This window comes from Thermothielavioides terrestris, chromosome 4 (assembly GCF_000226115.1).
Source record: "Thermothielavioides terrestris NRRL 8126 chromosome 4, complete sequence".
Classification (NCBI taxonomy): domain Eukaryota; kingdom Fungi; phylum Ascomycota; class Sordariomycetes; order Sordariales; family Chaetomiaceae; genus Thermothielavioides; species Thermothielavioides terrestris.
Window position 1 is genome coordinate 4,073,754 of NC_016460.1, and position 27,011 is coordinate 4,100,764.

The 27,011-nt window shown below is 57.2% G+C and overlaps 10 protein-coding genes across 10 annotated transcripts; 7 read left to right on the plus strand and 3 right to left on the minus strand.

The window, feature by feature from the left end:
• THITE_2120316 (uncharacterized protein) lies at positions 1–1,498 on the plus strand. The gene is made up of 2 exons (XM_003655933.1): positions 1–218; positions 280–1,498. Exons 1-2 carry the CDS (start codon positions 82–84, stop codon positions 1,250–1,252), a joined length of 1,110 nt encoding a protein of 369 aa, XP_003655981.1. The 5' UTR covers positions 1–81; the 3' UTR covers positions 1,253–1,498.
• A 1,543-nt stretch (positions 1,499–3,041) lies between these two features.
• THITE_2120318 (uncharacterized protein) lies at positions 3,042–5,297 on the plus strand. Its single transcript, XM_003655934.1, has 2 exons — positions 3,042–3,755; positions 3,832–5,297. Exons 1-2 carry the CDS (start codon positions 3,140–3,142, stop codon positions 4,770–4,772), a joined length of 1,557 nt encoding a protein of 518 aa, XP_003655982.1. The 5' UTR covers positions 3,042–3,139; the 3' UTR covers positions 4,773–5,297.
• Positions 5,298–5,465: 168 nt separating this feature from the next.
• THITE_2120319 (uncharacterized protein) lies at positions 5,466–8,010 on the plus strand. Its single transcript, XM_003655935.1, has 3 exons — positions 5,466–5,582; positions 5,691–7,346; positions 7,406–8,010. Exons 2-3 carry the CDS (start codon positions 5,777–5,779, stop codon positions 7,771–7,773), a joined length of 1,938 nt encoding a protein of 645 aa, XP_003655983.1. The 5' UTR covers positions 5,466–5,582; positions 5,691–5,776; the 3' UTR covers positions 7,774–8,010.
• Positions 8,011–8,409: 399 nt separating this feature from the next.
• THITE_2146609 (uncharacterized protein) lies at positions 8,410–8,927 on the minus strand (the record flags this gene model as incomplete). The annotated part of the gene is made up of 4 exons (XM_003655936.1): positions 8,410–8,453; positions 8,520–8,562; positions 8,621–8,707; positions 8,805–8,927. The coding sequence occupies 4 exons, from the start codon at positions 8,925–8,927 to the stop codon at positions 8,410–8,412; spliced, it is 297 nt and encodes a 98-aa protein (XP_003655984.1).
• A 262-nt stretch (positions 8,928–9,189) lies between these two features.
• On the plus strand, positions 9,190–11,654 carry THITE_2120323 (uncharacterized protein). The gene has a single exon (XM_003655937.1). The coding sequence runs from the start codon at positions 9,507–9,509 to the stop codon at positions 11,616–11,618; it is 2,112 nt and encodes a 703-aa protein (XP_003655985.1). The 5' UTR covers positions 9,190–9,506; the 3' UTR covers positions 11,619–11,654.
• A 1-nt stretch (position 11,655) lies between these two features.
• On the minus strand, positions 11,656–13,105 carry THITE_2120324 (uncharacterized protein). The gene is made up of 2 exons (XM_003655938.1): positions 12,682–13,105; positions 11,656–12,575 (listed from the first exon to the last, which is right to left on the minus strand). The coding sequence occupies exons 1-2, from the start codon at positions 12,902–12,904 to the stop codon at positions 11,932–11,934; spliced, it is 867 nt and encodes a 288-aa protein (XP_003655986.1). The 5' UTR covers positions 12,905–13,105; the 3' UTR covers positions 11,656–11,931.
• Positions 13,106–13,893: 788 nt separating this feature from the next.
• THITE_2054320 (uncharacterized protein) lies at positions 13,894–14,638 on the plus strand (the record flags this gene model as incomplete). The annotated part of the gene is made up of 2 exons (XM_003655939.1): positions 13,894–14,260; positions 14,337–14,638. The coding sequence occupies 2 exons, from the start codon at positions 13,894–13,896 to the stop codon at positions 14,636–14,638; spliced, it is 669 nt and encodes a 222-aa protein (XP_003655987.1).
• A 112-nt stretch (positions 14,639–14,750) lies between these two features.
• Positions 14,751–16,392, plus strand: THITE_2120326 (carbohydrate esterase family 4 protein). Its single transcript, XM_003655940.1, has 2 exons — positions 14,751–15,064; positions 15,138–16,392. The coding sequence occupies exon 2, from the start codon at positions 15,486–15,488 to the stop codon at positions 16,266–16,268; it is 783 nt and encodes a 260-aa protein (XP_003655988.1). The 5' UTR covers positions 14,751–15,064; positions 15,138–15,485; the 3' UTR covers positions 16,269–16,392.
• A 266-nt stretch (positions 16,393–16,658) lies between these two features.
• THITE_2053696 (uncharacterized protein) lies at positions 16,659–17,706 on the minus strand (the record flags this gene model as incomplete). The annotated part of the gene is made up of 2 exons (XM_003655941.1): positions 16,659–16,865; positions 16,936–17,706. 2 exons carry the CDS (start codon positions 17,704–17,706, stop codon positions 16,659–16,661), a joined length of 978 nt encoding a protein of 325 aa, XP_003655989.1.
• Positions 17,707–18,443: 737 nt separating this feature from the next.
• Positions 18,444–19,940, plus strand: THITE_2120328 (uncharacterized protein). Its single transcript, XM_003655942.1, has 2 exons — positions 18,444–18,601; positions 18,669–19,940. Exons 1-2 carry the CDS (start codon positions 18,587–18,589, stop codon positions 19,728–19,730), a joined length of 1,077 nt encoding a protein of 358 aa, XP_003655990.1. The 5' UTR covers positions 18,444–18,586; the 3' UTR covers positions 19,731–19,940.
• The last annotated feature ends 7,071 nt before the right edge of the window (positions 19,941–27,011 follow it).

Here is a 27,011-nt window from a genome sequence, read left to right on the forward strand (position 1 = left end):
GGGGGGGGCTCTCTGCCCCAATTGCATCAATGAAAGGCCGGACAGGGTCCTGTGGCAGGTCACTCAAACGGATCCCGCCACATGCATCCCTCTCGAGCCTTCACCCTTGCGTGCCAGCTGGCATCTCGCCGCGCATTGGTTTCCTTCCGTGGCCTTGCGACCACTGCATTGGATGAGGACGTTGCCCAGGCTCGGAAGTATTGCTTGGATCAACTCAGGTACTGTACACGCCATCCGGGTTGTGGTGTGAGCCAGAGCTTCTCACTAATTCCCCCCCAGACATGGCGACTATGAGGCATATCTCATCCGGCATTTCATCCCTCACTCGGCGCGGGATGCCTATGACGCCCTCCGGACCCTGAACCTCGAGTTGGCTCGCCTGCCCGAGTCGGTGTCAAACCCGACGATAGGCCGCCTCCGGACGCAGTTCTGGCGCGACGCGGTCAATAGCACCTTCGCGGGCAATCCGCCACGGGAACCCATCTCGGTGTTGTTGCAGAGCGCCGTCGGGAAGCTTACGGCACGAGCCGGCAGCAGCAGTGCAGCCTCGCTCAGATTCTGGCTCCTGCGTCTGATCAACACCCGGGAGAAGCATCTGGAGAACAAGCCCTTCCCGAGCCTGGCCGCGCTCGAGGACTACTCGGAAAACACGTACGCCAGCTTGATGTACATGACCCTCGCCGCCATACCTCTGCAGTCGGTGCATGTGGACCACCTGGCGAGCCACATCGGCAAGGCTTGCGGCATTGTCGCCACGCTACGCGGTATTCCTGTCCTGGCAGCCCCTTCACAGGCCATCCGAGGCCCATCCGGGACCAGTGTTGGGAACACCAGGAGTCCAGCGCTGCTGCTTCCACTCGACATCATGGCCGAGGTCGGCTTGAAGGAAGAGGATGTGTTTCGCCGGGGACCGCACGCCGAGGGTCTGCAGGACGCTGTCTTTCGCGTTGCCACCCGCGCCAACGACCATCTCATCACGGCACGACAAATGCTCAGGAACCTGCAATCCGGGAAGGAACCCGGACACGAGTACGAGCATCAGGATGAACCAGAACACGCGCATCTTAGCACGGTTCATGGCGATGACACAGAATGGGATGTGCAGCGAGGGTTCCGAGTTTTGTTGGAGGCGGTCGCCGCCGGAGACTACCTACAACGGCTGGAAGCGGCCAATTTCGACCCCTTCAGGGTCAAGCGTAGCTGGAAGCTTCCTTGGAAGCTTTGGAGCGCCCACAGACATTACGAAATATGAACACAAGGGCGGAGCACGCAGTGGTATTCGTCGCGGGATTCACTGAAGTACGGCCGACGCCAATGCCCTGGAAATGCAGACTCGTCTACCAGAGAGTGGATTTGATGCTCATGGACCGCCCCAACTTGGCTCGTATCGCAACTGAACGGATGCGAAAACTTGCCTCAATGGGTCAGTAAACAGTGTCTTGGAGCGAAATCTTACGACAAAGGCCGCGGAGAGCCGGCTCTAGCCGGTCGGCTGGGCGTGCAGAGAATTTTTTTTTTTTTTTTTTTTTTTCTTTTTTTCCATCGCCTCAGGAAAGCAGAGGCTCCACCGAGCCAGGACCGACCAACGACCGGATGGAGGTCCGAGGCGGCACGATCTTCAATTAACGGAATACTGTGGATCAATCTATGGCATGCGTCCGATATAAGGAACTTGAATCCCGATTGTGTACACCGCAATGAAGGTCAAAACAGAGAGCTAGTGGGACATCGCATGATCATACCTTACCTATCTGCATCTATCTGCATAATGTGTGCCGCTTCTCTGTAAATAGGGGTGCGTTCCTGCGTTCTGACGTAACTCCGTACCACAGTAGTGTACAATTGCTGTTCTGTGGCCGAGACCTGAGCGTGGAGAACACCGACCCACATTGAGAAGCCACGGCCTGATGACTTCTGCAAGACCCCTCGGCGCTCAAAAGCAGCGTACCTTACTGAATGAACTCTGAATACCCAATGCTCGGGGTGCTTTCCCGTCATCCCAAGCCGGCCAGCCGGACATCAGAGCGGACAAGCAGGGTTCCAAACACAATGGTACGAGAGTATTGGCTGGTGCTGTGTGAGCAAACGGAACCATATGATTTGCCCAAGGGAACCTTCGTTTGGCAGGGCCCCACAGTTGTTCAGAAATCTTGTTTGCCCGGGTGACCACTCAGCCCTATACACTACTGCGGTGAAAGGATTGGGCTCCCTGCACGTTTCCAGGCTCGAGGGACCGTGTGACCTCGCCGGAGCTAAGCGCAAATCGGATCAGTCCTCGATCCGCTCTGTGGAGCGATCAGCAGACCTAGAACTTTGACGCCAATGCTTGTCGCTGTCTCCTGATCCTGTTGCGCAATCGCGAACTTGATACTGTGTAACTACCGGTACCGAACATGCTGATGCCCTCCCTGAATTCAATCTTCCGTTGCCTCTGTGTGCAGACTTGACCAGGTAAATGAGCTGATGTCGAAAGGCCAGTCAATTATCGCTAAGCGGCATCAAAGCGTTTCCATCCATATACAGCACTTGCACAGAGCACAGTGCGGTACAGCGCGTCACTTGGGTACTCGGTACTCGGTGGAGGTCGTCGGGTATGGGTCTGCGAGGGGCCCAGGGCCTGGAGAGGTGATGCTGTCGTGGGTCTTCTGCGATCCTTGCCCCTGTAACGTTATTACTTGATGGAAACTCAGGTTGCTGCATCGTTGCCGAACCTCAAGGAACCAAATTCCTTTGAATGGATGTATTTAGTCAACATGGAACTCGCCTCTGTCAGAATGGCCATCTTAAGCTTCCCCATCCTTCTCAGCCTCCTTATTCGCGACCGATATATTCGTGAGACCATTACATTGAACTGCGCCCTGCCGTTGCCCTGCTCCTGCACGGGTGTCAACTGGGATCGAAGGCTGAAAGCGGCATTTGGCTTCAACTCTTGTCCTACCTAACGTTCAGGCCGTTTCACGGACTGTACAGACGGGCGACTCCGATCTGCCCGCCGGCCGAATTCTTGGACGGCCCATTGAGAGAGTTCTGGGTGCTTAAGCGCATCCCGGACTGTTTGGCCCCAAGGCAGGGATCGTTGCAGCGGGAGTTTGAGCGTCGACTCGTTGGCTGTCAGCACGCTTCCCCGCGATTTGGCAAGATGCCACACCGCGTCGTGGACTTCTTCCGGTCGTCGACGCAATCACTCGAGAACCAAGTCTCAAACTTCAGCAAAAAATCGAACGCCGGAGCACCACGAAGACGACACTCGCCGAACGGGATTGCAAGCGGGCCGAGGAATCCCGAGCGGGCATCCTCTGTGTTGATCAGCGAGAACGATTTCGACCACGCCACTGCCCCACCATATGAATTGCACACCAAAATGGGCGATTCGCAAGCAAGCAGCGTGTCCTCGGACTCGCGCAAGGATGCGGGGCATCATCAGCATCACCACAGGATCTCGTTCCCTAGCTTGCATCTCGGTCGTCTGGGCAAAGAAGCCCACACGTCTTCGCCCGCGACGCTGGACTGGATGCTCGAGTCGCCGCCCATTGTTATGTACGGCGACCCGGAAACCAGCAGTGGCGCGCTGGTCTCGGGGCAGCTATTCCTGAACATCAATGAAGATGGGTTGGAGATTGAGTCACTGAACGCCACGCTCAGCGTCCACGTCACGCAGAAGAAGCCGTTTGCGAACCACTGTGCTGAGTGCACGAACCAGCACACTGAATTGAAGAGGTGGGAGCTGCTCCCACAGCCGCTGTCCATGGTTCAAGGTAAGCTCGGCCACCCCCCTCCTTCGCACCCCATCAGCCGCGGCGGGATGTCGGAGGCTGATGACTGCGATTGCAGGCGGGCACTCGTTCCCATTCTCAGTTCTGCTGGGCGGTCACCTCCCGTCGAGCGTGGACACCCCTTTGGTATCGATATCTTACGAATTCAAGGCCGAGGCTGTTCCTAGGAGCAAAGGAAGCGCGCTGGCACCCATAAAGCTCGAAAAGGTGCTCAGTGTCAAGCGCAGCCTTCCGGCACCCGAGATTCCGCACCACTCTGTCCGCGTCTTCCCTCCCACGAACATCAAGGCCAGCGCGCACTATCCACAGGTGATTCACCCAATCGGAAGCTATACGCTGGCGCTTCGTCTCGACGGTATTGCCAAGTTCAACCCGAGGGTCAACACGGTCGAATACTGGAGACTGAAGAAGCTCACGTGGAAGCTTGAGGAGACGACGAAGACCATTGCGCCCGCCTGTGGACGGCACAGCCCTAAGCTCAGCGATGACGCGGAGGAGCAGCAAAGCAAGAAGGGCGTCGTCCGCTCGGACACTCGGATCATTGGGGAGAAGACGCTTTTCTCGGGTTGGAAGAGCAACTACACGAGTCCCACGGACAGCCTGGTCGAGCTCGAACTGGACTACAGTCTGGCAAAAGGTGTCAAGTATGCGTGCGACACCAAGAGCCGCGACGGGACCGAGGTGACCCACCAGCTGATGGTCGAGATGGTGGTCTCGCAGGAGTGGGCCCCTGTCAACAAGCCGTCGCTTGTGACGCATACGGGCATTGGGCGTATCTTGCGGATGCACTTCGGCACCATCCTCACGGAGCGGGCCGGGATCGGGATCAGCTGGGATAACGAGGCGCCTCCTATCTACCAGGATGTGCCCCCCAGCCCGCCAGCCTACTCCCAGGAAACGAGCTTCTCGGCGGACAACTCCATTGCGGAGGTGATTGAACCCCTTGACGGCGGCGTCCGCGGAAGCGCCCAATCGGGCGGCTCCACAGACCTCCCTTAGATCCCGGCGAACACGCCGTGTCAGGCTCGGGGGGAGGTGAGAGTCAGCGTCTGTTTTGGATGTTCTCGGTTGTTTGGGAACGGGCACGCCAGTGCTCGCATGGGTCAATGGGCCACGGCTCTCTCTGGAGCGGGTTTTGTTTGGAAGAAAAAAAAAGGGGGGCCCGGCGCAGGGGCGGCACTGCCGCAGGTCTTGGTTCGCATGTGGTTGGCGGGCGTTTGGCTTCCATGATACCCTGGACGTGAACCCATTTACGTCCTCCTAACTTTCCGGTTTTATGTTTTGGTTTCTGTCCAAGGCTCCCCAGGAAAAAGGGGGAGTTCTTAGGTAATTTTGGGCGCAGTCAAGGCCTGGGTGGAAGGGAAAAAAAAGCGAATTGATCGTTCTGCCTTGAATCATTGGTAGCATTGACCCTCATTGCTGATCATACAGATTTCGGTAAACCCCACTAACTACCTTAAATAATTCCGAGCAGACACGTACACATCATTGCACCATTTCTTTCTCCATCTCAGGACTCGGAACTCGTCGTGTGTGGTAAAGTGATCATGTGATTCTTGTGGGTGTTGAATCATCACGCCTACATGGAAGCAACTAACACAGGCGGTCGCGATCCAAGGCGGGGTAACTCCAGATGCGGGGATCCCAACGGGCTACCTTGATGACTGTTGTTCTTATCGATAACGGGGTGGCGCTGAAGGGTCACCGGCGCTTGCTCACCGAGCGCGTGAATGCGATGACTCGACCACAGGAATCTGGGGTAGCTTCGACTCAGCCGGTGAATTAAGTCTTTGGGCGCCCTGACGCATTGTACGAGGCCTTTTATTTTCATGACGACTTCCCGCTCTTGCTTTGTCGCTCTCGCAATCTCTCGTCCACCGTGCGCATTTTCGCCTACTTACAATTCAAGACCGCAAGCCTCATGATCCGGTGAAGTCATCGTCTGTTGGGTCCTACGTTCTCGACATCAGTCACCACGAGGGCGCCTCGCAAGGTTGCCGACAATGACCAGCAAGCCATCCAAGCAATTACCGCACGAGAGGCGGAAAGGCGAAGCCGCGCTCAGCGACTTCGCCGAGTACGTTGAGAAGCAGCAGGCGCTGCGCTACCCCAGCCGCAAAGCACCGGCAGCGACAGCGACCAAGACTGCCCAGGTCGAGATCGAGCACCACGAAGAGCTGGACGACATTCTCGACAGCTTGGATCTCTCCGACCCGACCCCCCGTGTGAGGTTACGAGAGCTCTTGCTCTCACAGAGCGGTGACGGCGACGCTCTCCAGAAACTGGTCGATGTTGTGAAGGAGAGGCTATTGGAGGGCCATGGCGAGGCTGTCTTCGATATCGGTTTCGAGAACAACGGCGAGAGCATGAAGCTGACCCGTGACGAGTGGGACGTGGCGTCCAGGCGGCTAGCCGAGGCGGCCAAGAAGCTGCGGGCTGACACCCAGCTATTGCTGACCAAAAATGTGGGCGGCGAGCTGGACGGGACCCCGACTAAGGACGGAGACTGCAGCGGCAAGTTCATGATTCGCCAGGCTCCAGCCACGGTTGAGGACGTGATCGAGACGAGGATAGCGGTTGTTGGGAATGTGGACGCCGGGAAGAGTTCCATGCTAGGGGTGCTTGTCAAGGGCGACCTTGATGATGGTCGAGGAAAGGCGCGAGTCAACCTCTTCAGGCACAAGCACGAGATCGAGACGGGACGGACGTCATCCGTTGGGATGGAGATCATGGGCTTCGATACCACCGGCCAGGTCGTGGTCTCCGATACGCCCGGGCGCAAGCTATCATGGGAGGAAATCGGGAAGCGCAGCGCCAAAGTCATCACTTTCACTGACCTGGCGGGCCACGAGCGTTACCTGCGCACCACCGTTTTTGGGCTCTTATCCAGCAGCCCGAATTACTGCTTGCTCATGGTCGCGGCCAACAACGGGCTCATTGGGATGAGCAAAGAGCACCTCGGCATCGCGCTTGCGCTGAACGTCCCGGTTATGGTGGTTATCACCAAGATTGATATCTGCCCGCCGCAAATTTTGGAGCAGACTATTACGCAAATCACGCGCATACTCAAGAGCCCGGGGGCAAGGAAGATACCCATCTTCATAAAGAACCATGAAGAGTGCATCAACACGGCCACCCAGTTTGTCAGCCAGCGAATATGTCCAATCTTCCAAGTCTCGAACGTGACGGGTGAAAACTTGGATCTGGTCCGTTCTTTCCTCAACATTCTCCCGCACCACGGCCGTTACGATGCCGATGCTCCGTTCGAGTTCCATGTCAACGACACCTTCAGCGTTCCCCATGTCGGGACCGTTGTTTCGGGCATCGTAAAATCTGGTGTGATCCATGCGGGTGATGACGTCCAGATCGGACCCGATTCTCTAGGACGCTTCACGCAGACCTCGATTCGCTCCATCGAGAGGAAAAGAATAGGCGTCCCCGCCGCATCGGCGGGCCAGTCTGCCTCGTTCGCTCTGAGGCGGATACGAAGGAAAGACGTACGCAAAGGGATGGTGGTCCTCTCCAAGTCCGATGCGGCACCGCCGAAGGTCTACCGCGAGTTTGTCGCCGAGGGTGAGGGACTGCTGTTTGCTTCTGGCGTGTGCTACCGATTCCATGCTGACCGCTACCAGTCCTTATTTTGTCGCATGCAACAACCATCAAGACCAAGTACCAGGCCATGTTGCACGTCGGTCCGGTCTCCCAGACCTGTGCCATCATCGACGTCGACCGGCCCTTTATCCGAACCGGGGACCGAGCTACGGTTGCTTTCCGGTTTATCCAGCGGCCTGAGTACCTGGCGCCCGGCGACCGCCTTCTGTTCAGGGAGGGCAGGACAAAAGGTCTTGGGATCGTCAAGAGCGTCGGCTACGACCCTTCGAAGCCCCTCATGCCGAAACAGCCCGAGAGTGCCGCGAATGATGGAGAGAGGGCCCTCGAGCCGGGCGCTCAAGCCGGGAAAGATGACAACGGATTTTCAGACACGAAAGTCGAAGCTTGATGCAGGAGGTTTGTGGTGGGGAAGTGTGGCATGGCCATTGCCGAGAGGCATACAATGATGGGGTATTGTTGAGCTTGCCACCCCTTTCTTTTCTTCCATTTCTCTGAGCTGTTCATGGGACCTCGAGGAGGTCAATCGGTACGAAACCGCGGTTATGACTTGCGTGGTTGGGTGGCGTTTCGGTCATTTTCAGTTTCATTTGCTTGCCGCTGCTGCCCTGAGAGGTTTTTTTGGCTGCAGCAACGCCACAACCCGAGAGATGGCAAACCGAGACATGTCCGTTAATTGTGCAGATGCGTGTCAAATAGGGCCTGCTATGGATTCCAAATGCGAGGGCGCGGGCCTTAAACAAACAGAAAAGCGACGAGGGAGCGAACAGGCTGGCTCTTGCCGGTCTGCACTCATTACTTGGTTTATCTGACTCGCCGTCCTCGTCGAGACAAGGGTTGGGCCGGGGCAACCATTTTGCTCTTTCATGGTACTGTCGGCAGGCACATGTCTTTTAGCCAAGCGCGCGTTGCCATCGACGCTCCGCCGGCAGCTGAGAATGAGTGGCCGGGCCTGCAGTATGGCCACTGGTGCGGCGTGTGAACTTCCCCTCTCGCGAACGAGACAATTCCACGGCACCGGCGTGGCCTAGAAAGACCCAGCATGAGGCGATATGAGGACGACACTATCGCCTGGTGGGCTGTCAGCCAACAGATGCACCGGGGATCCGAGCGGATGATGAAGTCGAGGGGGCGCACCTCTCACAAACAGCATCTCGGACTTCTTGCTGACGGTCTGCAACTGGACGTCAACGAACAGCTCCGGTTCTGGCTGGAGTATACCATGTATTTTTCCATACCTTGACTTCTTCATCGTCGTCCTCGTCGACGATGTAGATGGTCTCCTCGACATCACCAAGCACGAGGTTGCAGTGGCTGTCATAAGCCTGGGAAGCGGGCGGCCGATATGTCAGTGTTGGGCTCCGGTCTGAGCTTGGAACCACGGGGGAAAGAAAAGTGGGGCCGGCATTATGCTCAGCTTACATGGAGGCGGCCCTTGAGCTCTCGGTCCCCTCTGAGCTTCACGCAGACCACTTCGTCGAGCAGTAGGCGCACAAGATCGAGGGGCTCGGACACCGCGCTACCCGCATCCCTCACTTCGGCCATGGCAGGAAAGGATGCGATAGATCGTAGCGCAGCTGATTTCCAAGTGCCTTTAACTGCGAGGTCGGACTCGCTGATGTAATCTGGGCTGCTTCAAAAGGGTGCTGCTGGACCTGGTAAAAAGCCCATGGACGTAGGCGCAGAGGAATGGCGCTTTCGATTTTCCAGGTTGGGTGGGGAACTCGGCCAGCCAAATCAGGACGCTGTGCCATGCGGTTGACCCCAGGCAATTTGTGCCAGTGATCTCCGCCTGCCCGACTCGGCATGCTTGGCGCCTCCGCATCATCTGGGGATGTGGACTCCCCAGATTCCGAACCCCACTCTGTGGATCGATGGATCGCGTTCGCTCAATCGGCCACTTATACGGCAACACAGCGCGTACTCTGTATACCAGATGAAAGAGCCGGCAAGCAGCAGCCGGAAGGAAGTGGTCAGGTTCTCAACATCGAGTGGGCAGCAGGGACTGGGTGCATCCTCCTAAGCCAAGACAAGATGAGACCCATTCGCTCTTCGGAATCCGTCGCCCTCCGAGTCCGTCGAGGCAGCACATCCTCACACGCTCCACCGACTCTCCGCAACCACATGCTCGGACCTCTGCCTGTGCTTCGCCATGCTCCTCACCAACAGTCTCACGGACGAAGGACGTATGCGACGGCCTTGGGCGGGCCGAGTGGCAGGCAGTGCCTCGATGCCGAGGAGTGGGCCTTGCTCCGGCATCTGGTTGGCAAGCCAAAGGGAGAAAGGTCGCCAGTCTGGCCCCGGGTCGCACAGGTACTCACGGAACCTTCGCAAGAGCGCGTCGCCCCGCCCATGTCTGTCGAGGGAGTGGATGCACAATCTGCTCCCACTGGGCGCCAGCAAGCCTCGCCCCTGTCAGGGCTGGCGCAATCGCTCAAGCATCCCATGAACAAGATGGCCTACTTGAACCAGCTTGCCAAAGCGGCACGGAAGGCGCAGCAACAGATGGGTAGCATGTCGACGGCCGTCCTCGCGCAGCTTCCTGCCACAGCCTTCTCGGAACTGCTGCGATCTCTCGACCCGGTGGACTCGATCAGCAAGGAGCTGGACCCGACAGACGGGATGCATGTGGGGCCCGGCATGGCGCAATTCACGCCCATGGGTCAGGAGTTTGATGCATGGGGGGTCAAGAAGTGTTATGTGAGCCTCCTCGCCCAGGTCATGAATGCGAGCAAGCTCAGGATCGAGGCCGGACGGCACTTGCTCCTTTCCGACTACAAGATCCTGCTGAGATGCGCGGGGGCTGCAGCCGACCTCGATGCAGTGAAGGCCGTGTGGGACATGATGGCGGAGACGGGTCTGCGCGAGCGCGACCCTGAGGCGTACCACGAACTGGTGAAGTCGCGCTTCCAGACGGAGCCGCTGTACTCCCACTATGACCTCGCCAGATATATCGTCAGGCCGATGAATCTGCACATGCAGAAACTGTGGGTCCTGGGATGGAGGGAGCGATTGTACCTCCAGATGCTGGGGTATAACCGGTTGAAGCGACAGCGACACCATTTCGGTCACAATCGTCAGTCGCTCATCCACGTGGAGCACCTCGCGAGAATCATGCGGCAGCGTTGGCCGCCCTTACGGATGATGTGGGTGGCGACCAAGTTGTGCTACATCGTCGACGAGGGCGTCCTCTGCGCAATCATGGTCGCCCTGGCGCGATCGGGCGCCATCAACGTCTTCCAAACGCGGATCCTCCAGAAATACTGGGGGGTGGAGGTTACGCGGCGGCCCGGCTCCCCGGCCACAGTCAAGGTGCAGACAATCGCCTACGCCGCCGACTCTCCGCTGCGCCCAAGCGCGAAGCTACTCGAGGCCATCGTCAACAGCTACTGTGTCAACGCAGAGTTCTCTACTGCCCTCCAAGTTCTCCACGCTGTCTCCAGCTGTTACGGCATTCCCATCCCGGACAAGGTGTGGTTCGACCTGCTTGAATGGGCCTACGTCTTGTCCTCGAAGCCGGTTGCGACGGAATGGAAGGCCGTGAGGCGCCAGTTTCGCGGGAAGGGAGTGTCGCGGAACGCGGTTCAGTTGGTCTGGAACACCATGACGTCGGAGCCGTTCAACGTCCGCCCGGGCTTGTACCAATACCAGCTCCTGGCTCATGACCTCGTCAGCCGGGGTAACGTTCCCAGAGCCCTAGACGTCCTGCTGGAGATGGAACCCATGTATAGGCAGCTTCTCGCCCAGCTCGAGTCCACCTTCTGCAAGCACGCCCTGAGCACGGCCCTTGGCGTCGAGGTGGCCGAGTCGGAGATGGCGTGGAGGCGAGCTCGGGCGCGGAAGCATGCCGCCTTATACCGGCTCCAGATCCTGTGCCGGCGCCTGCTGAAAAAGGTCGGCAAGGGCAAAGCTGGCCCGCACATGACGGTGCGCGGTGTTCCGCAATTCATTGAAGCGTTCCGGGACCTTATGCCGGCAAGCATCACATATCAGATCCAGACGGGAACGGTGCAGATCCATCATGTCCCGCCCGTCCGTAGGCTGGAATGGACCACGGCCGAGTACACCAAGCTGCCTGCCACCACGGGCGAAGTCCGGATCTCAGGCCTCATCAAGCGCCTTCCCAGGCCAAAGAAGGTCAAGGAGAAACGTTTGGGTCCGGCGCCGCATGCGAGCCTTTATGGCTTCCTCACGCAGAGTCCATCGTGGCCCCTTATCCAGAGGGAATTCTCTTGACCAAGACACATGGTCTCAGACTCGTGGCAGGGAGGGGGGTGGGGCGGGGTGTGTCGAACGGACATCTGAGGCATCTGAGTGGTTATATATATACAATATCTGCAATATGCGCGGGCGGCATGTAATTGTACAGTAAATACACCGCCCCCACGCCCCTTTGACCGGCCGGGGCGCAAACACGGTCGGTTCTGGCGCCTTTTGATGGTACCAGTCGGGCACATGCCGGACAGCATACGGAGCAGCTGGATATCCTGACAGCGCTCCCAGCGAAACGGCCGCGAAAAAAAAGCGACCCGGACTTTTGGAGCTTCTGTCATCGACCCTTCACCTTTTCCAACCTCAGATCATTCATATACATGTACCTGCTCAGCGCGATCCAGCCATACCGAAACCAGAGCATCTGGCTCTTGTGCCCGGATACCATGGCTTTCCAAGCCGTGGTAATGCCACCGTGCCCCGCCAGGCCACTGAGGAACACCAGCCCCCCCGGGTGCTTCTTGTCCTTCTTGTCGGCGCCCAACGCCCAGCTCACGAGGGTGGCCACGATGTCCAGGAATGCCGAGTATTTCCGCGCCAGGGGCACAGTCCGGAGAGTATACAGGTCGACGGGCGCGGCCCAGCCGGACTTGCCCGCCGTCAGGGCAGAGACAAACGCCCGAGCGCCGTGGTAGAGCGAGATGTGGTTGGGGTGGCCGGACACGCCGCCGGCGTCGAAGGTGATGAGCACGTCGATGGTCGCGGTCGGGGCCGTGTCGGTGCTGCGTGATCGGGCGAGGCCGGGCGCGAAGGCGGAGCACAGAAGCGACGAGATGGCGGCCGGGTCCCAGGTCGTCGTCATGCTGTCCGGGAACTCGGGCTTGTCGACGACGAAGACGTCGTCGGCCTTGCGCAGGCCGAGGATCACTCCCGACTTGGCGAGCTCCTTCTTCCGCGTCTCGCCGAGGCCGTCTGCGTTGCCTGTTCCCCCCCAACGACACACGTCCGTCTTGGTCAGCACGGTGATGGTGGAGGGGTTCTAACGAGGGGGGGGGGGGGGGGGGGGTGCCAGTGCGGAGACGCATACCACTGCTCAGACAGAGGATCTTGACATGGTTGCCAGTCTCAGGCTTGGCGAGTGCCATGACCGTGGGCGCAAAGAACATGGCCTCGTCATCGGGGTGCGCGATGAGGAGACAGATGCGCTTGTTGCGCAGCATCGGGAAACGCGCCGAGACCACCGACGCGGTGTAGACGTAGAGCGACGGGAGCACGACGGCGAGCACGCCGAGGATCAGGAGCCAATCCATCGTGCCCCAAGCCCGCCCGACTGTTGACTATTCTGTATGTACAAGTGGCCAATATCCAACCGATTGACCAGTGCAAAGGCAGTGTGTGCCTGGGCGTCGATCAATTCACTCAATTGGCCGCCGACCGAGCGTCTCCTGCCATCCCACGCTTCCGCTGCGCTGGGCTGTCGGCGCAGGTCCCGCGCGGCGATTGTGTAGGTTCACTCGATGAGCTGCTGGCCAGCGGGGTGGGGGTTTGGAGGAGGGAGTGAGGTCGGCGGCGACGCGCTCAGAGCGCGGCACGAGCGTGGCACCCTGGGGTAAATGTGGGGTGCAGATGACCGTAACTGGCGAGCTGCGTTGTCGTCGACGTTGACCTCTGCGTAGATGGCACTGCAAAGAAGCGCGCAACGGGCCTCCAACCTCAGAAACGAGGAAACAGAAGCTTGGCCGGGGAAATCGAAAGGCCCCAAGTGACGGCTGCCCGCACGAAAGGGAAAGTTATCGCGTGGTCAAGATGCCAGAGGGACTCAGGGGTCCCAGGCAGTCGAGAAAATGCCACCTTGCGATTGGGGGACCCCTGGGACGTGGGGCAAGATGGTGCATGTTGAATGTACGGATCCGCAAACCCCCATGACTGGGACTGGGATGCATCTCCAGGAGCTGAGTTGGGCAATGCTGAAGTTTCAATCCCGGTTAGGGCCATGGGTGAGCGCCGTCCCTTTGTTTTTGTTGTAAGGTATCCTGACCATCCTGCTCCCGAGTTGATGGGGAACCGGAGCAGGGGTGAAGTGCCAGCGATACAGTGGCTAAGGTAGGTGGGGTGGAGTGCGCCGGGTGCATCCGCCGCACCCTGGCCAATCCCTGCTTGCGACCTTGGAGCTGCAGCGCAGGTGCGGATCACTAAGGTAACATGAATTTCCGTTTCCTGACAGAAACCGTCACTCAAGCAGCCATTCCCGACTGCCTTCGCAACACCGCACCACCGGAGTCGGCAGGTCCTATCCACGATGGCGAGGCGGCGCAGAGATCAGTCTCCATCGAATCTCAAACTGAAACAACCTGACCGGTCGGGCCCGACTGAGAAAACGCTGCTGCAGCTCGCCGAAGAGAGAGGGCTGTTCGAGCAGGCGAAAAAGAGGGAGGATGAAATCGGGAAAAAAGCTGGCAAAACCGCCATTTCCAGGCCGGCCGGGGATGAGGATGGCGACGAGGCTGGGCTACCGCCTGCCGTCGAGCGTGTGCTCGAGACGTTGCTCTGGGCCGTGAGCTTGGCCATGCTCCACTTTACCCTCGACGTCCTCGTCCACCACCAGTACTCGATCGACAGGATAGTATGGCCCAAGGTCTGGGCGAGGTTCGGCCAAGCTTTGTTCGGTAGGAATCTTCTCCTTTTGGTCTGCGATCCATCCTTTCTTTGTGCTGCCTAGCTAACCCGCACCTTCGCTCTCAGTCTTCGGTCTCCTCATTTACGTCTTCCACCCGCATGCTGCAAACCCGAGGCTGGTCCCCGGGTTGGCCCCGCGATTCCAGTCCGCCCTCCGCCAAGCCATCTTCTTAGCCGCCAGCATATCCACCGGCTGCTACCTGATCCACATCACCAACACGTCCGGCTACATGGCCGTCATGAAGCAAGCCCCCTCGGTCGGCTGCCTCTGGGTGTGGTCTGTCATTGAACTTGAGCTCCCCTGGGCAGTCTGCAGCCTTGCTGTGGCGGCGGCGTTTCTTTGGCAGAAGGGTTATAGCATCAAATGATTCTTGAGCGAAGTTGGTCAACCAGGCCGTCGCCCGCCAACACCAAATTGGACGTCGGCGTCGGCAGCGCTGCTGCCGCGGACATGGATTAAGGGCCAAAGCCCGCGCGGGCAGCCAGCTCACGGGCGGACTGAGTATTCCACGCCTCCGGACTCATTCCTCTCGGTGCACCAACTTCGGCCTACACGACCCTCAATAGCCGGTTGCTCGGACTACTCAAGCTTCGTTGCATAATCTGAAAGCTCCTCGCCCGTCCAATCCCCCCTGGAACTCAATCCATGTCTGTCTCGGCCTTGCCTACAAGCTCCCGCACTCGTACTGGACGCTCCTTCTTTCCAGACTGCATCGTGGCTGCCATTTGCTTTGCCAGATGCCACGCAGGTAGCGCAGTCGCGCCATGGCAGTGCTACCTATGGGGTACCTCAGGTAGGCAGTCGCTCAAGAGCGTTGCTGCTTATTGCTCGGTGGATGGGAACCAGTCCGGACTTACCTGCCGAAGCGAGGAATAACGAAACAACGGGGGGCGGCCGACACGGGGTTTCCGCTTGGCATCTGCGTTAACTACGTGCGCGAGCCAGGGTGCTCGGCCCATGGCTATGAAGCGCACCTGCCGTGGAGAGAGATGGGAGCGGAGACTCGATCTGGCTGCCACGGCCTCTTCTCTTCCGTTCTCGTCTCTCTCGTCTCGTATGGATGCTTTCGAATGCTTTTCCCAATCACCACGATTATCCATCGCGGACTTACTGGTATCTCATCTCGTCGTTTTTGCCCTCCTGTTCTGCTGTTATTGGGAGCATTGTTCCAGGAATCCCACGCGCTTCCGATCACCGGCCTCGTCCCGGCAGCCATGGCCGTCGCAGTTCTGCCGGCGCTCCTTTGCGTTGGGCTGGTTCTCTCCAGAGCACAGGCGGCACCTGCATCCACAGCCAACCTGACAAGTCGGGCTCAAAGTGCGGTCCCCGTCGGCGTCATCATCAACCACTGCACTGTTCCCGGCGTCGTGGCGCTCACCTTTGACGACGGCCCCTTCGTGTACACCAGCCGCGTGCTGGATCACCTGGACCAGTACGGCGCCAGGGCCACCTTCTTCGTCAACGGGGAGAACTGGTCGCGCGGCATCGCCGATCCTTCGACGCCGTGGCCCGAGATTCTCAGGCGGATAGACCGCTCTGGCCACCAGATCGGCTCGCACACGTGGTCGCACGCCGATCTGTCGGCTGCCAGTCCGCAGGCTCGGCAATACCAGGTCCACCAGTTGGACACGGCGCTCCGTGTCGTGCTCGGCAAGTCGCCGACATATCTCCGCCCGCCGTACGCCTCCTGCTCGAGCGAGTGCCTGTCCGACCTGGAGCGGATGGGATACCATGTGGTCAACTTCGACGTCGATCCCAAGGACTACCTCCACAACCGCCCGGACGACATCGCCTCGGCCATGGAAAACTTCTCGAGGGCACTGGACGGCGGTGGCTGGGGCAACTCCTTCCTGGTCCTCAGCCACGACTCCCTGAGGCAGACGGCCGAGGCTCTCGTCCCCCACATGCTCGAGGAGATTCAGCATCGCGGTTACAGGGCTGTTACGGTGGGCGAGTGTCTCGGCGATCCCCCCGAGAATTGGTACCGGTGGGGTTAAGAGAAGCCCTTGAAGTCTACATGTGAGACGGGTTTTGAGCGGCGCGGGGGGGAAGGGGGGAAAGGGCGGGGGACTGCTTTTGGATGCAACAGATTGTTCGTTTAGTCGTGACAAGATGTGGTACTGGCTGGGTCTTGGGTGGGATGGCCTCGATATTCGAACCTGAGCCGAGTCTGCATATGAGCCTCGGAACGGGACAGCCAGGCTTAGGCATTAGTTTCAAGTAGTGTTTGCGTTTCAGTCGGTAATGCAGAATCCATACTTCTCTGGCACGAGCGTGCTCGGTGGTTTGTCATTTCTGGAGAGCAACACATTTCCGCATTCGCCGAAGGGTGGCTTCCAAATCGTGACTTGCTCCCCTGAGCTCCAAAAACAGCAACGGGATGTCCCCTATGTGCGGCTCTGCATCTCGGACAGTAAAGCATCAATCTCGGTAGCCACAAAAGCCGGATCGTCCTTCTGGATGAAGTGACCGCATCCCTTGGCGATTTTCACCTCGCCCTTGGCCGGGACGAGGCGAGTCAGGCCTTCGTTGTAAGCACCCCACGTTGGGTTCAAGTAGGCGTTAGTGACAGCCTTCGGCACAGACATGGAGCCCTGGGAACAAGCCCCTGTCAGTGTGCCGCCCCATGATCACGTTCGGGGGTTTCCCGAGTTCAGATCTCACCTTCTCAGCCTGCTCAGCGAACACGTCCCAGTCATGACCCACCACCGTCAGCAGCGGAGATCTTCCGCCGGGACCGTCGGGCAGGGCGGGGCCGTCCGCGCGCGGGAGCAGCTCGCGTAGCTGTCTCCGGTCCAGACGCTCCGCGTTCGGCACGTCGGGGTGGAAGAGCTTGCGGGCCTGGGCCCGCGCGTGCCGCAGGTCCTCGGCCGTTACGCCCTCCGGCAGCTGGCTGCTGCGGCCGCCGTCGAACGCCGGGTCGTCCGGGTCGGGGAAGACGGAGACAAAGTCGCTGTTGGCCATCATGGAGTCCAGGAAGAGGAACGCCTCCACGCGACCCGGGTGCTCAGCCGCGAACAGGCGGGCGAGCGCGCAGCCAATCGAGTTGCAGACTAGCACGAGGCGCAGGTCTTCCAGGCGGCGGCGCAGCGCGTCCTGGGAGACCTGGACCAGGAGCTGGTGCAAGTCGGCGACGACTGCGCGCGCGTCGTGGCCGTAGGGGCTGTCGGGCGCGTCGGTCGGGTCGGGCTCGGACTTGCCCTGGCCGTACCGATCGTAGCAGAGAAGGGCGGGGACCGGCTGCTTGGACTCCCTCCGGCAGTCGATCAAGCGGCTGACTGCTTCCGACCAGGACGCGCTGGGGAGCATCAGCCCGTTGAGGAACACCACGAGCGTGTCGGAGAGCGGGTTCTGCTCTGGTGCCTGTGGGCGGAAGATTGACACGTGGAGCGAGGCGCCGGGCTTGGTGCTCAGCGTGATAGACCTGTCTTCCATTTTTCTTTTTCGTCGAGCGGGAGAGCCCGAGCACGGAGTGTCATATGTTTGTTTCTAGGTCGGTTTTCGTGAGCCGGGCGATGAGTATTGATTTGGGTTGAGTCCTACCTGAGGCGGGGTGCACAACGCTGGTTGGGGAGTAAAGGGCTCCTCGAATGACGTGTGGTGCTATGACTTGATATCGGGGGCAACACTCAGAAGCTGTGCAGTGCATGCACATCAACCTTGCGGGGAGATTCAGCGTAGTTATGGTGTACACATCCTGCTTAAGCTACATCCACCAGGAACTAGATTCATGAATAGCGCGTCGTAATGGGCCGTCCGAACTGGCTAAAGTTGGGTGCTACAGTCGGTCGGTCACGGCTTCTTCGGAACTGAAGCACAACACGAGCGGGCAGGTCAACTTCAGGTAGCTATAAGGTATGCAGGTAGGTACTTACCGTACCATGTCGAAGCTGGGGGGACTTAGCAAGTTTTGAGAAATTAGAAATAGACAGTCACCAACTACCTAGATGCATCTACCGGCCGCCTTTCGCTTCTCGTGATGCTTGAATTGTCTGGTGTTGCACACCTTGCGGATATACTAGGGTATACCGTTGTCCCTCGCTCTCTGGGTTGACAAACCTTCGACCTTTCCTTTCTGGTCGCCTCGGCAGCATCAACCCTTTGGCCATCTCTTATTCGCGGACACTAACTGCCGAAACGCTCTAGCATGTTTTGAGTCACTCACTCCTTTCAAGTCCACAGTAAGCGGTTAGAGTCAAAGTGGATCCTTCGTCCGCATCCTTGCGAATTTTCCAGTTCTCCTATTGAAGCCATCCCTCTTGCCCACCACCAGCTGAAGCCCGACTGCTTCTCCGTGACCAGCGACAGGATAACTATGAAAATCACAGCTGTAGGTTTGTGCCCACAGCCAGGCACAGGCAGAGGACGTATCCGTGGTGTGCTGACTCAACCGGCAGCTCTATGTGTATCCCATCAAGGGCCTGCGTGGGATCGAACTCTCTTCAGCCCAGGTCGGGCCGCGGGGCATAAGGCATGATCGCCACTTCATGCTGTTTCAGGTGCACCCAGCGACGGGTGAGTTGAAAAAAGTGCAGGTGGATTCGCATCCACGGTGTGCCTTATTCGAGCAGCGGTTTGCTTCCGATGCGCCCGGTGATGATGGCTCGACTATCATCGTTCGCTACCTCGGTGATCTAGCCGGAGAGTCAGGGGCCACGGACGAGGATGGATCGCTCAGAGTTCCCCTGGAGCCGGATATCTCGAGTCTGGAGAAAATCGAGGTCGTCCTGCATGGCAGTTCAACGGCAGCCTATCGCATGGGCGATCCGTATGACACCTGGTTCAGTCACCGCTTCGGCTTCCGCGCGATCCTGGTGTTCCTCGGTGATGGAAGAAGAGCAGTGCTGGGCAAGACATTGCCGCCCAAACCGACACCGGAACGACAGCAACAAAACCAGGGATGGATTACGTCCTTGGTCTCCTACATCACGGGTGCCCAGCGATCCAGCGAGATGGAGGGGCCATGGTTGACGTTCGCCGATGTGGCCCCCTTGCTGGTAACATCCGAGTCGTCCTTGAAAGATGTGCGGGACCGCCTCCTCGGCGGCCGGCCTGTGGAGATGTACAAGTTCCGACCCAACGTCGTCGTCGACGGCGAGGGTGAGGAGCCCTGGGCTGAAGACTTTTGGGCCGAGCTCGCCATTACTCCCGGGCGAGCCGAGCACGGGGACAGCACCGTCCGAAACACACTGCTGTTGACGGGCAACTGCCTGCGATGCACCAGCCTCAACGTGGATTACCAGACGGGGAAACCCGCAGTCGACGAGACGGGACAGGTTCTCAAGAAGCTGATGAAGGATCGAAGGGTTGATTCGGGGTCGAAGTGGTCGCCCGTCTTTGGCAGGTACGCCTTTCTTGGTGGCAGTGGCCGCGAAGGCTTCACGGTGTCCGTCGGCGACAAGGCAGAAGTGACTCGGCGCAATACGGAGCGAAGTGTTTGGGACTGGCCGGGCCTGTGAAACCGACACGCTTAACTACCGCATCCAGGGGTCACGCAGGCGCTGGGTGCAAGTAATCAAAGTTCTACTGATTTTCAGAGCGCCACCATGTACCCAAACGAGCCGGCGAACCTGCCGTGACCGGGACACCCCCGAGACACTCACCCTTCAGCTTCTCTGCTAGTTATCCGAGGATCCCGAGACTCTACAAGGCGAAACGAACGTATCGGCGAAGAAGGTCATGGGAGTTGATCATGGAATACCGGCACTCTTCTTCACCCATGCCAAGCTGATAGGGACGTTTCACAGCTCCATACAGCTATTGGCGAGCGGCAGTGGGTATTATATAGGTAGCATGTGTGTGTCTCTGACACTCTCAAGCATCAACTAGAATGGCGGACCGAGAGAATGTGATAGACACGGGAGAGAGTTTAACTTCACTAGAAACATATCATTTCCATCCCTAACCCTAGCGGAAGGACCACCAGCAGCATTCCCCTTTTATGGAGACGGCGTGGGTCAACAACACCGACTGTCGCACACCAATAACCAAGGGTTGACCTTGACACCCGCAGGCCCGGACGACGGCGTGAGCGGAAAGCGCCGTGGTGTGTCGGAAATCCGAGCAAGCGCCGTTAAGCTTCGCCCGGAAACTGCGGTGACGAAGGGGCGAAGTGTGGGTGCAGTTCAACATGGAACCAGGAAACGGGGCAATGCAGAAGAGAAGGTCAAACGGATAATGAGCGAGAAAGCCGCAAAAAACTGAGAGCGCCCATGCCAAACAAATGCCTGGAACCCATCCGACCCTTGAACAGCAAAGCACGCTGCTGATCAGGTGAGATTGATTTTGCCCCCCCCCCCCGATCGGCGATGACGCCGGAGTTGTTCCATTAAATCCGGGGGAGCCGCACAGTGCCCAGCCGGCGGGCGGATACGCCGGGTCCTCCATCTCTGCCTCTGCGCGGTAAAGTTACCGTCCGCAACAGAATCTCAAACACGCGCTAGTATAGTGAGCGCTTCCCCGAGACTCGGCCGGCCAAGCCAAGCCGAAACCGGGAACAAAGACCGCAGTCGGGCCTGGCTGCGGCTAGCGCGGAGGCCGCCGATGCGGATTCTTGCGATATCGTTTGTGGAATAACTCTACTCCTCCGTGGTTGCTTATTCACGAACGTTAGCTAGTGTAGCTGAGGAAAAGCCAGCGCCCGCGGCCTGCTCCGATTCCGGCAACCAAGTCTTGCGGGCTTCGAACCCTCCCAGCGGCGGGGGCCCCGGCTGCCGGGTACCTGGTCCGGCTCCGCGGGGGAAGCCGCGAACATCCGGGTCCGAGAGCACGCTTCGCCGGCAGCTGCCTCACCGTCCGGGCAGACGTCGGACGGCGGACGCGGACGCGTACGCCCGGTTAATGAATGCTTTCTTGTCTGGCTCTTCTAAACCGCCGGCACCATGGTTGGGCACTGTTGCTTGTTGGCTCATTTCCAAGGTTGCTGCGGGGTCCGAGGTCCCGACCACCGTGTCTCCAAGTCTCAATTCTGCGCTGCCGGGTGTTGTTGACGTGGCCCCGGAGTCGAACACGCGAGATGTAAGGTAGTAAGCTGATCAATCCGAAAGGCGCTCCTGTATGTACGCCGGGTCTGTATGGCATCTGACTATGGGATCGGTGGGCTTGAAGTTGCACCTGCGGATAACTATCATCAGGGAGGCTCTCAATTCCCCTTTTCAAAAGCTCGAGGCTACCGGATGACTGCGCTGCTTTAGTAAGGTAGCGTAGGTGCAGGCGTGTGGTAGGTCTGCTGTTCTTGCAGGGCGGAGAACAAGTTTGGCCGGCCGGCCGGATTCGAAGCTGTCGAGGTCGCATGCCGAGGCAGTCGATCTCGAAGCAACGAGTGAGTTGTAGAGAATTAAATACATCATAAGAACAGTGAGATGCACGACGGGCCTATATGTGCCTTTGGTCCCCGGTCCTGCTTTAGTGTCTTGGTGATCCTGCCCTCCTACCAATTGCGGCCATGTGGCTTTGGAAGAAGTGCGGCACACCGGCTGCAAGATCTGAGACTCCTGCCGCGCATCGCCTACCCTGCAGGAAGGCAGGTCGGGATATACAAGAACGCGGTATATCTCTGTAAGGCGGTGGCACTCGCCCTGGAGGACCTTATACCCAGCACGCGGCAGGTCGACTTGGCCCTGTGCGGCGTAAGTTGTAACACGCACCCTCAAATGGCCGCTCCCCACTTAGATTACATGCAGCGGCCGGGATATTATTGCAACCAAGGGTTGCTTTGCACGAACGGATCACGGGGCATGTCTCGACGGAAGGGTCCCGGCATGCATGCTGAGTGGTCGGTTCGCCCAAGGAAGCCCATCTCGGTGTGTGGTGCGTCCTGCATGCCGGCTCCGAAGGCCCAGAGTCATCGCAGCGCAGAGCTTTGTGGTTTTTGCAAATGAATGATAGGTCGGCTTTCTCGTTTGTTGGCAGGCCGCTGTTGATGTACATTACGTAGACCCAATGCGCATGTTCCCGAAGCCGGCTTACAAAGGAGGAAGGTTGCGGAGCGTTTAGACCGAGAGCGTTCCCAGGAGAGATGCGCCAAGTTTGCCGGAACACTAGGATTATTCGCGCGTCCGCCTCTGGATGTGCGACCGAACGCCCTGAGGCCAGTTCTCTGCCGTGTTTTGCAGAGTTATGCACGAGTTCAGGGGAAAACTCTTGTGTAAATACACATGTTGTGGAGCCATCTGCTCCATGAATTCCACAGGATTGTGGGCCAGATCATCTCGACTCTCACGGCGAATGTACCACCCGTCACGCAAGTCTCTCTGCGGATGAGATTGGGCAGCTACTGGCAGGTGGTGGGGAGAGGGAAGGGGTCGGCGTGTTCCCGTAGGTAAGGTACCTTATGTATTGCTGTGAAGGTGGTGCACAGTGGAGGCCGACGCCGATTTCTGCGCGGTGGGCTGCACCTTACGCAGTACACCAGTGTACGCAGTAGTGCAGGGAAGGAGTGTCCACTACCACCTTTGACGTGCAGGGAGGAGTGTGCATTCCGTACGGGCACTACCACCTTGACTAGTGTAATGCGCCGACCCTGAACCGTTCGATGGTGGGCTTGTTTCTCCAATGCTGAGTGAATTTGGTTCGCGGTTTCCGGTTAGTGTTGCAGATACTCGAGGATGAGATTCCATTAACTTGGTTAGGTAGGCCGAGAAACTAGCGAATCCGGAACCTGGGATTGCAGGCCCTGTGCAGCATTCTGGCACCATTCTGGGCGCCCTGCATCCGCCAGCCGTGCCGCCTGACCATCTTGCTTGCACCCCTGTTTTGTGACAGTTACTCCATGCCATGTGGTATTGTACACTCTGTACGGAATAGTGTACCATCACTACCAGGTATTCCGCATGCAATCCGCAGACAACGGAAACGAGCCGGGAATTGTTCTGGATTGTCGAACGTGCAAGTCTGCGGGCTTGACAAGGCAGGGGGTTCCGCTTCCGTGATCGCGAAGGAGCAAGGGCAGGAAGGGGAAGCTCTTCGCCAACAGCCATCGGCCCGTTACGTTACTGTGCTAGTTCCGTAATAATTTTGACTCAGGTCTCCGTCGGCGGCTGAGGCAGGAAGCCACACAATACATCGTAAGTGTACGCAATACTCTCTCGCCACTGCAGCTACCAGAGTGACATGCTCGGAATATCATTTTGTGCCTGGTGCACAGGTCGGGCAATGTGTAAGTTACTGTACCTGGTACGAGGTACCTAGGTGCGGAGGAGACAAGTGCCCGGCCATGTTATTTTCCCCCTTGGATTGGAAGGCGATGTGCTTCAAGAACGCCGGACGAGCTTTATATACATCATGAGAGGGCTGGGTGGTTTGCATGTGAACCTACCTCGTTATCCGAGAACATCAATGACAAAGACACGATGAAGCCGGCGCAGAAGTGGCAATTGGCTTGATGTCATAATTGAAGATTCGCCCGGGAGGAAACTGCTGCCGTTCACTGTTTCCAAGTTGGCGGAGCAACCAGGGAGCTCGAGGGAGCTTTGACCACCAATGCCCCGCGATGCCTTATCTTAGTGTACTGCAGCTGTACTGTACATAAGTACCCCTCTTGCCCTTATCATTCGCCCCTCGCGGATTGATGGCGGGGTAAGTTTGCGTTTCTGCATACCAGGTTACATACCTTGGGAACTTGAGCTTCAGGGCATCATTGTGTTAATGGTTAATGCAAGATGGTACTGGCTATCGCCCGCTTCTCTGATGCACCTCATGGACATGGTGTTGCTCTCCCGGGCTGCGCCGGTGCCGCTTGGAGGGTCGCTAGAATCGTATTACGCATGTCACAGTACGGATTACAGCCAGTACACAGCATGTTTGACTGTGAGAATCGCAACTGACCGATGCATTGCTTTCCTTCCGTGGGGGTTCGTTCCATCACTCTGCGGTTTTATGCCTGCCACGGCGTCTGCCGTTTTACCCAGAAGGCAACTAACTGGCAGGTAAGTACGCTGTATGTTTGAGGCCGAGGAGTGCCCGAGGATCCGCTTTCACCGCGTGCAATATTCTACCATTGTTAACATTTTCTTGCTGCGTGCGATACCGCTCGCGGAACGGGGCGTCGCTTTCTGCCCAAATGCCCAACGTTCTGCGGATATGGTGGCTTCGTGGAGCCGCTGCATTGCCGCCGCAAGCCGCACTTGCCTTGAGTGGGCGAAACCCGCATTTGAAACCATGTTGGGAATTGCCTGACCACGTCCTGTCAAGGTTCTGGTGTAGTGTATGGACCTGCGTTCTACACGAGAGCAGCCGATCAAAAGGGCGCTCAGTCAAAGGCCGTGGAATCGTCTCCCGACTGCTGCCCTCTATGCCATTTCCTGCTTCGAGGCCCAGCCTGCTTCCGTACCCTTGCACCTGGGAACACCCCAAATGCCCGAGATTGGGACTCGGTGATGGTGCGAACACCAAGGCGGAGTATAACCCCACTTAGTTAACGTTACTGCATCCATATGTACGAACCTGGAAGTGGAAGGATGATTGCCAAGGTAGGGGAACGCAACTGCGTTGGACCATGAACGTGCTGCAGGCAGGCAGGGAGCAGGAACGGCGATATTACCCGAGGGCCAAAGGAAAAGTGGGTATTTTCGTAGCCCTCTCTTCTTCCAGAAGAGAGGGGCACAAAATTGCCGGATACCCTAAAAAAACCGGACACCTCCCCACCTAATTTTATATACGAACGCGTCCTAGCACAGGGGATCACAACCGCGTCAACTACATCAATTTGAAGCTATTGCCGCTAGCCAACTTGCAAGTAGTGATGTTTTTTATAGTGTTTTAATATACCTAGATCTTCGAACCTCCCGCCCGAGCTGTGTAGTGTATATACCGCCCGCTAGCTCAACAACGCCTTTGTACACTACTATACCAACTACCTTCGAGGCAAGGCCAATGGCCGTACAATGCCTTCTCTTCGTATTGCGGCCAAGCGGTTCGGCTATAGTAAATTGTAGATCGCTATATATCTTAAGGCTCTTCGTAATATTGGCTCGCTAGTACTGAATACCTATTGTATCGCTAGGCGGCTATATACGCTTATAGATATAGAAGATAGTGCTCTCGATATATATATAGAGTAGCTATCTACCTTAGGATCCTTACTCGTATAGGATCTTATCGAAGGCGCTACAAATCGCCTATAGGCACGCTATATTCCTCCTATAGGCCCTGTTAGCTACGCTTAGTAAGCGCGTTGGCGGTTTGATTATCCTATATACTTTACAACGAGTAGGAAGCTAGTGGAGGCTGTACAACTATCTACTTAGCAATAGATCGATAAGCTAAACGAGTTCTTCGACTACTACGAAGATACTATTAAGAGGTTTAAGATTATAGTAGCCAGTTGTTGGAACGTCGACGAGATAGGCTATTGCTTAGCGATGTTGAATAGGAAGTTCTAGATCCTAGCTATTAAAACGAAGAAGAATAGAAAGGTTAAAGGTTGTTCTTTAATACTAAGGGTCTACTATCTACTTACTATACTATTTTCTTAGCTAGAGCTCCCTAACCTCTATAATAGAGAATCGATAACCTTGATCGGTTATACTAATGCCGTTAATAACGCTATATTTATATATAGCATCTTTAAACAATAGCTAAACGAGAACTAGAACGTCGATAGTGTTACAGACCGGGCTGTACCCAGGCTAGGTATGTGGGGGCTGCGCCCAGGATCCGCGGCGGCCCTAGGGCGGACCCGTGGCGGGCCCGCCTCGCGCCTAGAATAATGTCGGCCTAAACCTACTCTGCGAGCCCCTGAAAACTCTATATATAAGGACTATAGCCTATACTTCTCCTTTTCCTTTCCTTAAGGTAGTTGAATAGAACATTGTACGCTTGTCTATAGAACGCTATAAGGCCAATACATTATAGTTCAACTACCTTTACGCCGATAGAGCATTCGCTACTTCTAGGCGTAGACGAGATGAGTATGCCTAGCGTCTCAACGCTAGCATTGAGCGGACTGGATGCCACTATAAACTACCCCGGTATCCTGTAGGCTCTGGACCTAGATTAGGTTCGCGAGTACTTTCAGTACTTGTAGGAGACGATTGCTTGTTAGAACGCAACTATCGAGGAACTCTATATAGCCTAGATTGCTATAGCCTAGACTATGAACGCCGCTATAGTGGCCAATACCCTAGTTCCGATAGCCGACGTTGTAGCTACGACCGCCTTTAGGACGTAGCGGAAGCGCCTCCCTATAGGACAGCCCTTCGATAGTAAAAAGGAGCTCTTTGTCGCCTAGAAGGCTACGATAGCGTATATCCTAGTAGCGGACTAGGACTTTATCGGGGGCCCCTACGACCAATGGATGTTCGTCTAGGGGAACCTTAGCCGAGGGGTCTAGGCCAAGGTCGTAGCCTTTTATAAATCTAAAGGGCCTAGCTACAACTATAATCTAGGAGTGTTTCTTAAGTACTTTGTAACGATCTATATAGACCTCTATAAGTAGATTATAGCCTTGATAGAGCTAGATATACTCCGTTAGGGAGACAACGAGCTATTCTCCTCCTTCATTGTTTACTTTGAAGCGAAGCTATCGAAGGCTAAAGGACTTAATTAGAGCGACGAGGTACAATTCATTAGACTATAACGATACCTCTCTTCGAAGTTGAAATATATCGTAGTAGGACGAGGGGTCCTATAGAACGACTATACTATAGCTATTACGAAGTACTGTGAGATTGCTATTGACCTAGAGGCCCTCCGCCTAGAGGAACGACACTAGCGGTCTTAGGGTAAGCGACCTAGGCCTA

Coding starts and splice junctions, on each gene's coding strand:
- THITE_2120316 (XM_003655933.1), top strand. CDS start 82: ATGCATCCCTCTCGAGCCTTCACCCTTGCGTGCCAGCTGGCATCTCGC. Junction 219..279: donor TATTGCTTGGATCAACTCAG/GTACTGTACACG, acceptor ATTCCCCCCCAG/ACATGGCGACTATGAGGCAT.
- THITE_2120318 (XM_003655934.1), top strand. CDS start 3,140: ATGCCACACCGCGTCGTGGACTTCTTCCGGTCGTCGACGCAATCACTC. Junction 3,756..3,831: donor GCCGCTGTCCATGGTTCAAG/GTAAGCTCGGCC, acceptor CTGCGATTGCAG/GCGGGCACTCGTTCCCATTC.
- THITE_2120319 (XM_003655935.1), top strand. CDS start 5,777: ATGACCAGCAAGCCATCCAAGCAATTACCGCACGAGAGGCGGAAAGGC. Junction 7,347..7,405: donor CCGCGAGTTTGTCGCCGAGG/GTGAGGGACTGC, acceptor GACCGCTACCAG/TCCTTATTTTGTCGCATGCA.
- THITE_2120323 (XM_003655937.1), top strand. CDS start 9,507: ATGCTCGGACCTCTGCCTGTGCTTCGCCATGCTCCTCACCAACAGTCT.
- THITE_2120324 (XM_003655938.1), bottom strand. CDS start 12,904: ATGGATTGGCTCCTGATCCTCGGCGTGCTCGCCGTCGTGCTCCCGTCG. Junction 12,576..12,681: donor GATCCTCTGTCTGAGCAGTG/GTATGCGTCTCC, acceptor GGGGGGGAACAG/GCAACGCAGACGGCCTCGGC.
- THITE_2120326 (XM_003655940.1), top strand. CDS start 15,486: ATGGCCGTCGCAGTTCTGCCGGCGCTCCTTTGCGTTGGGCTGGTTCTC.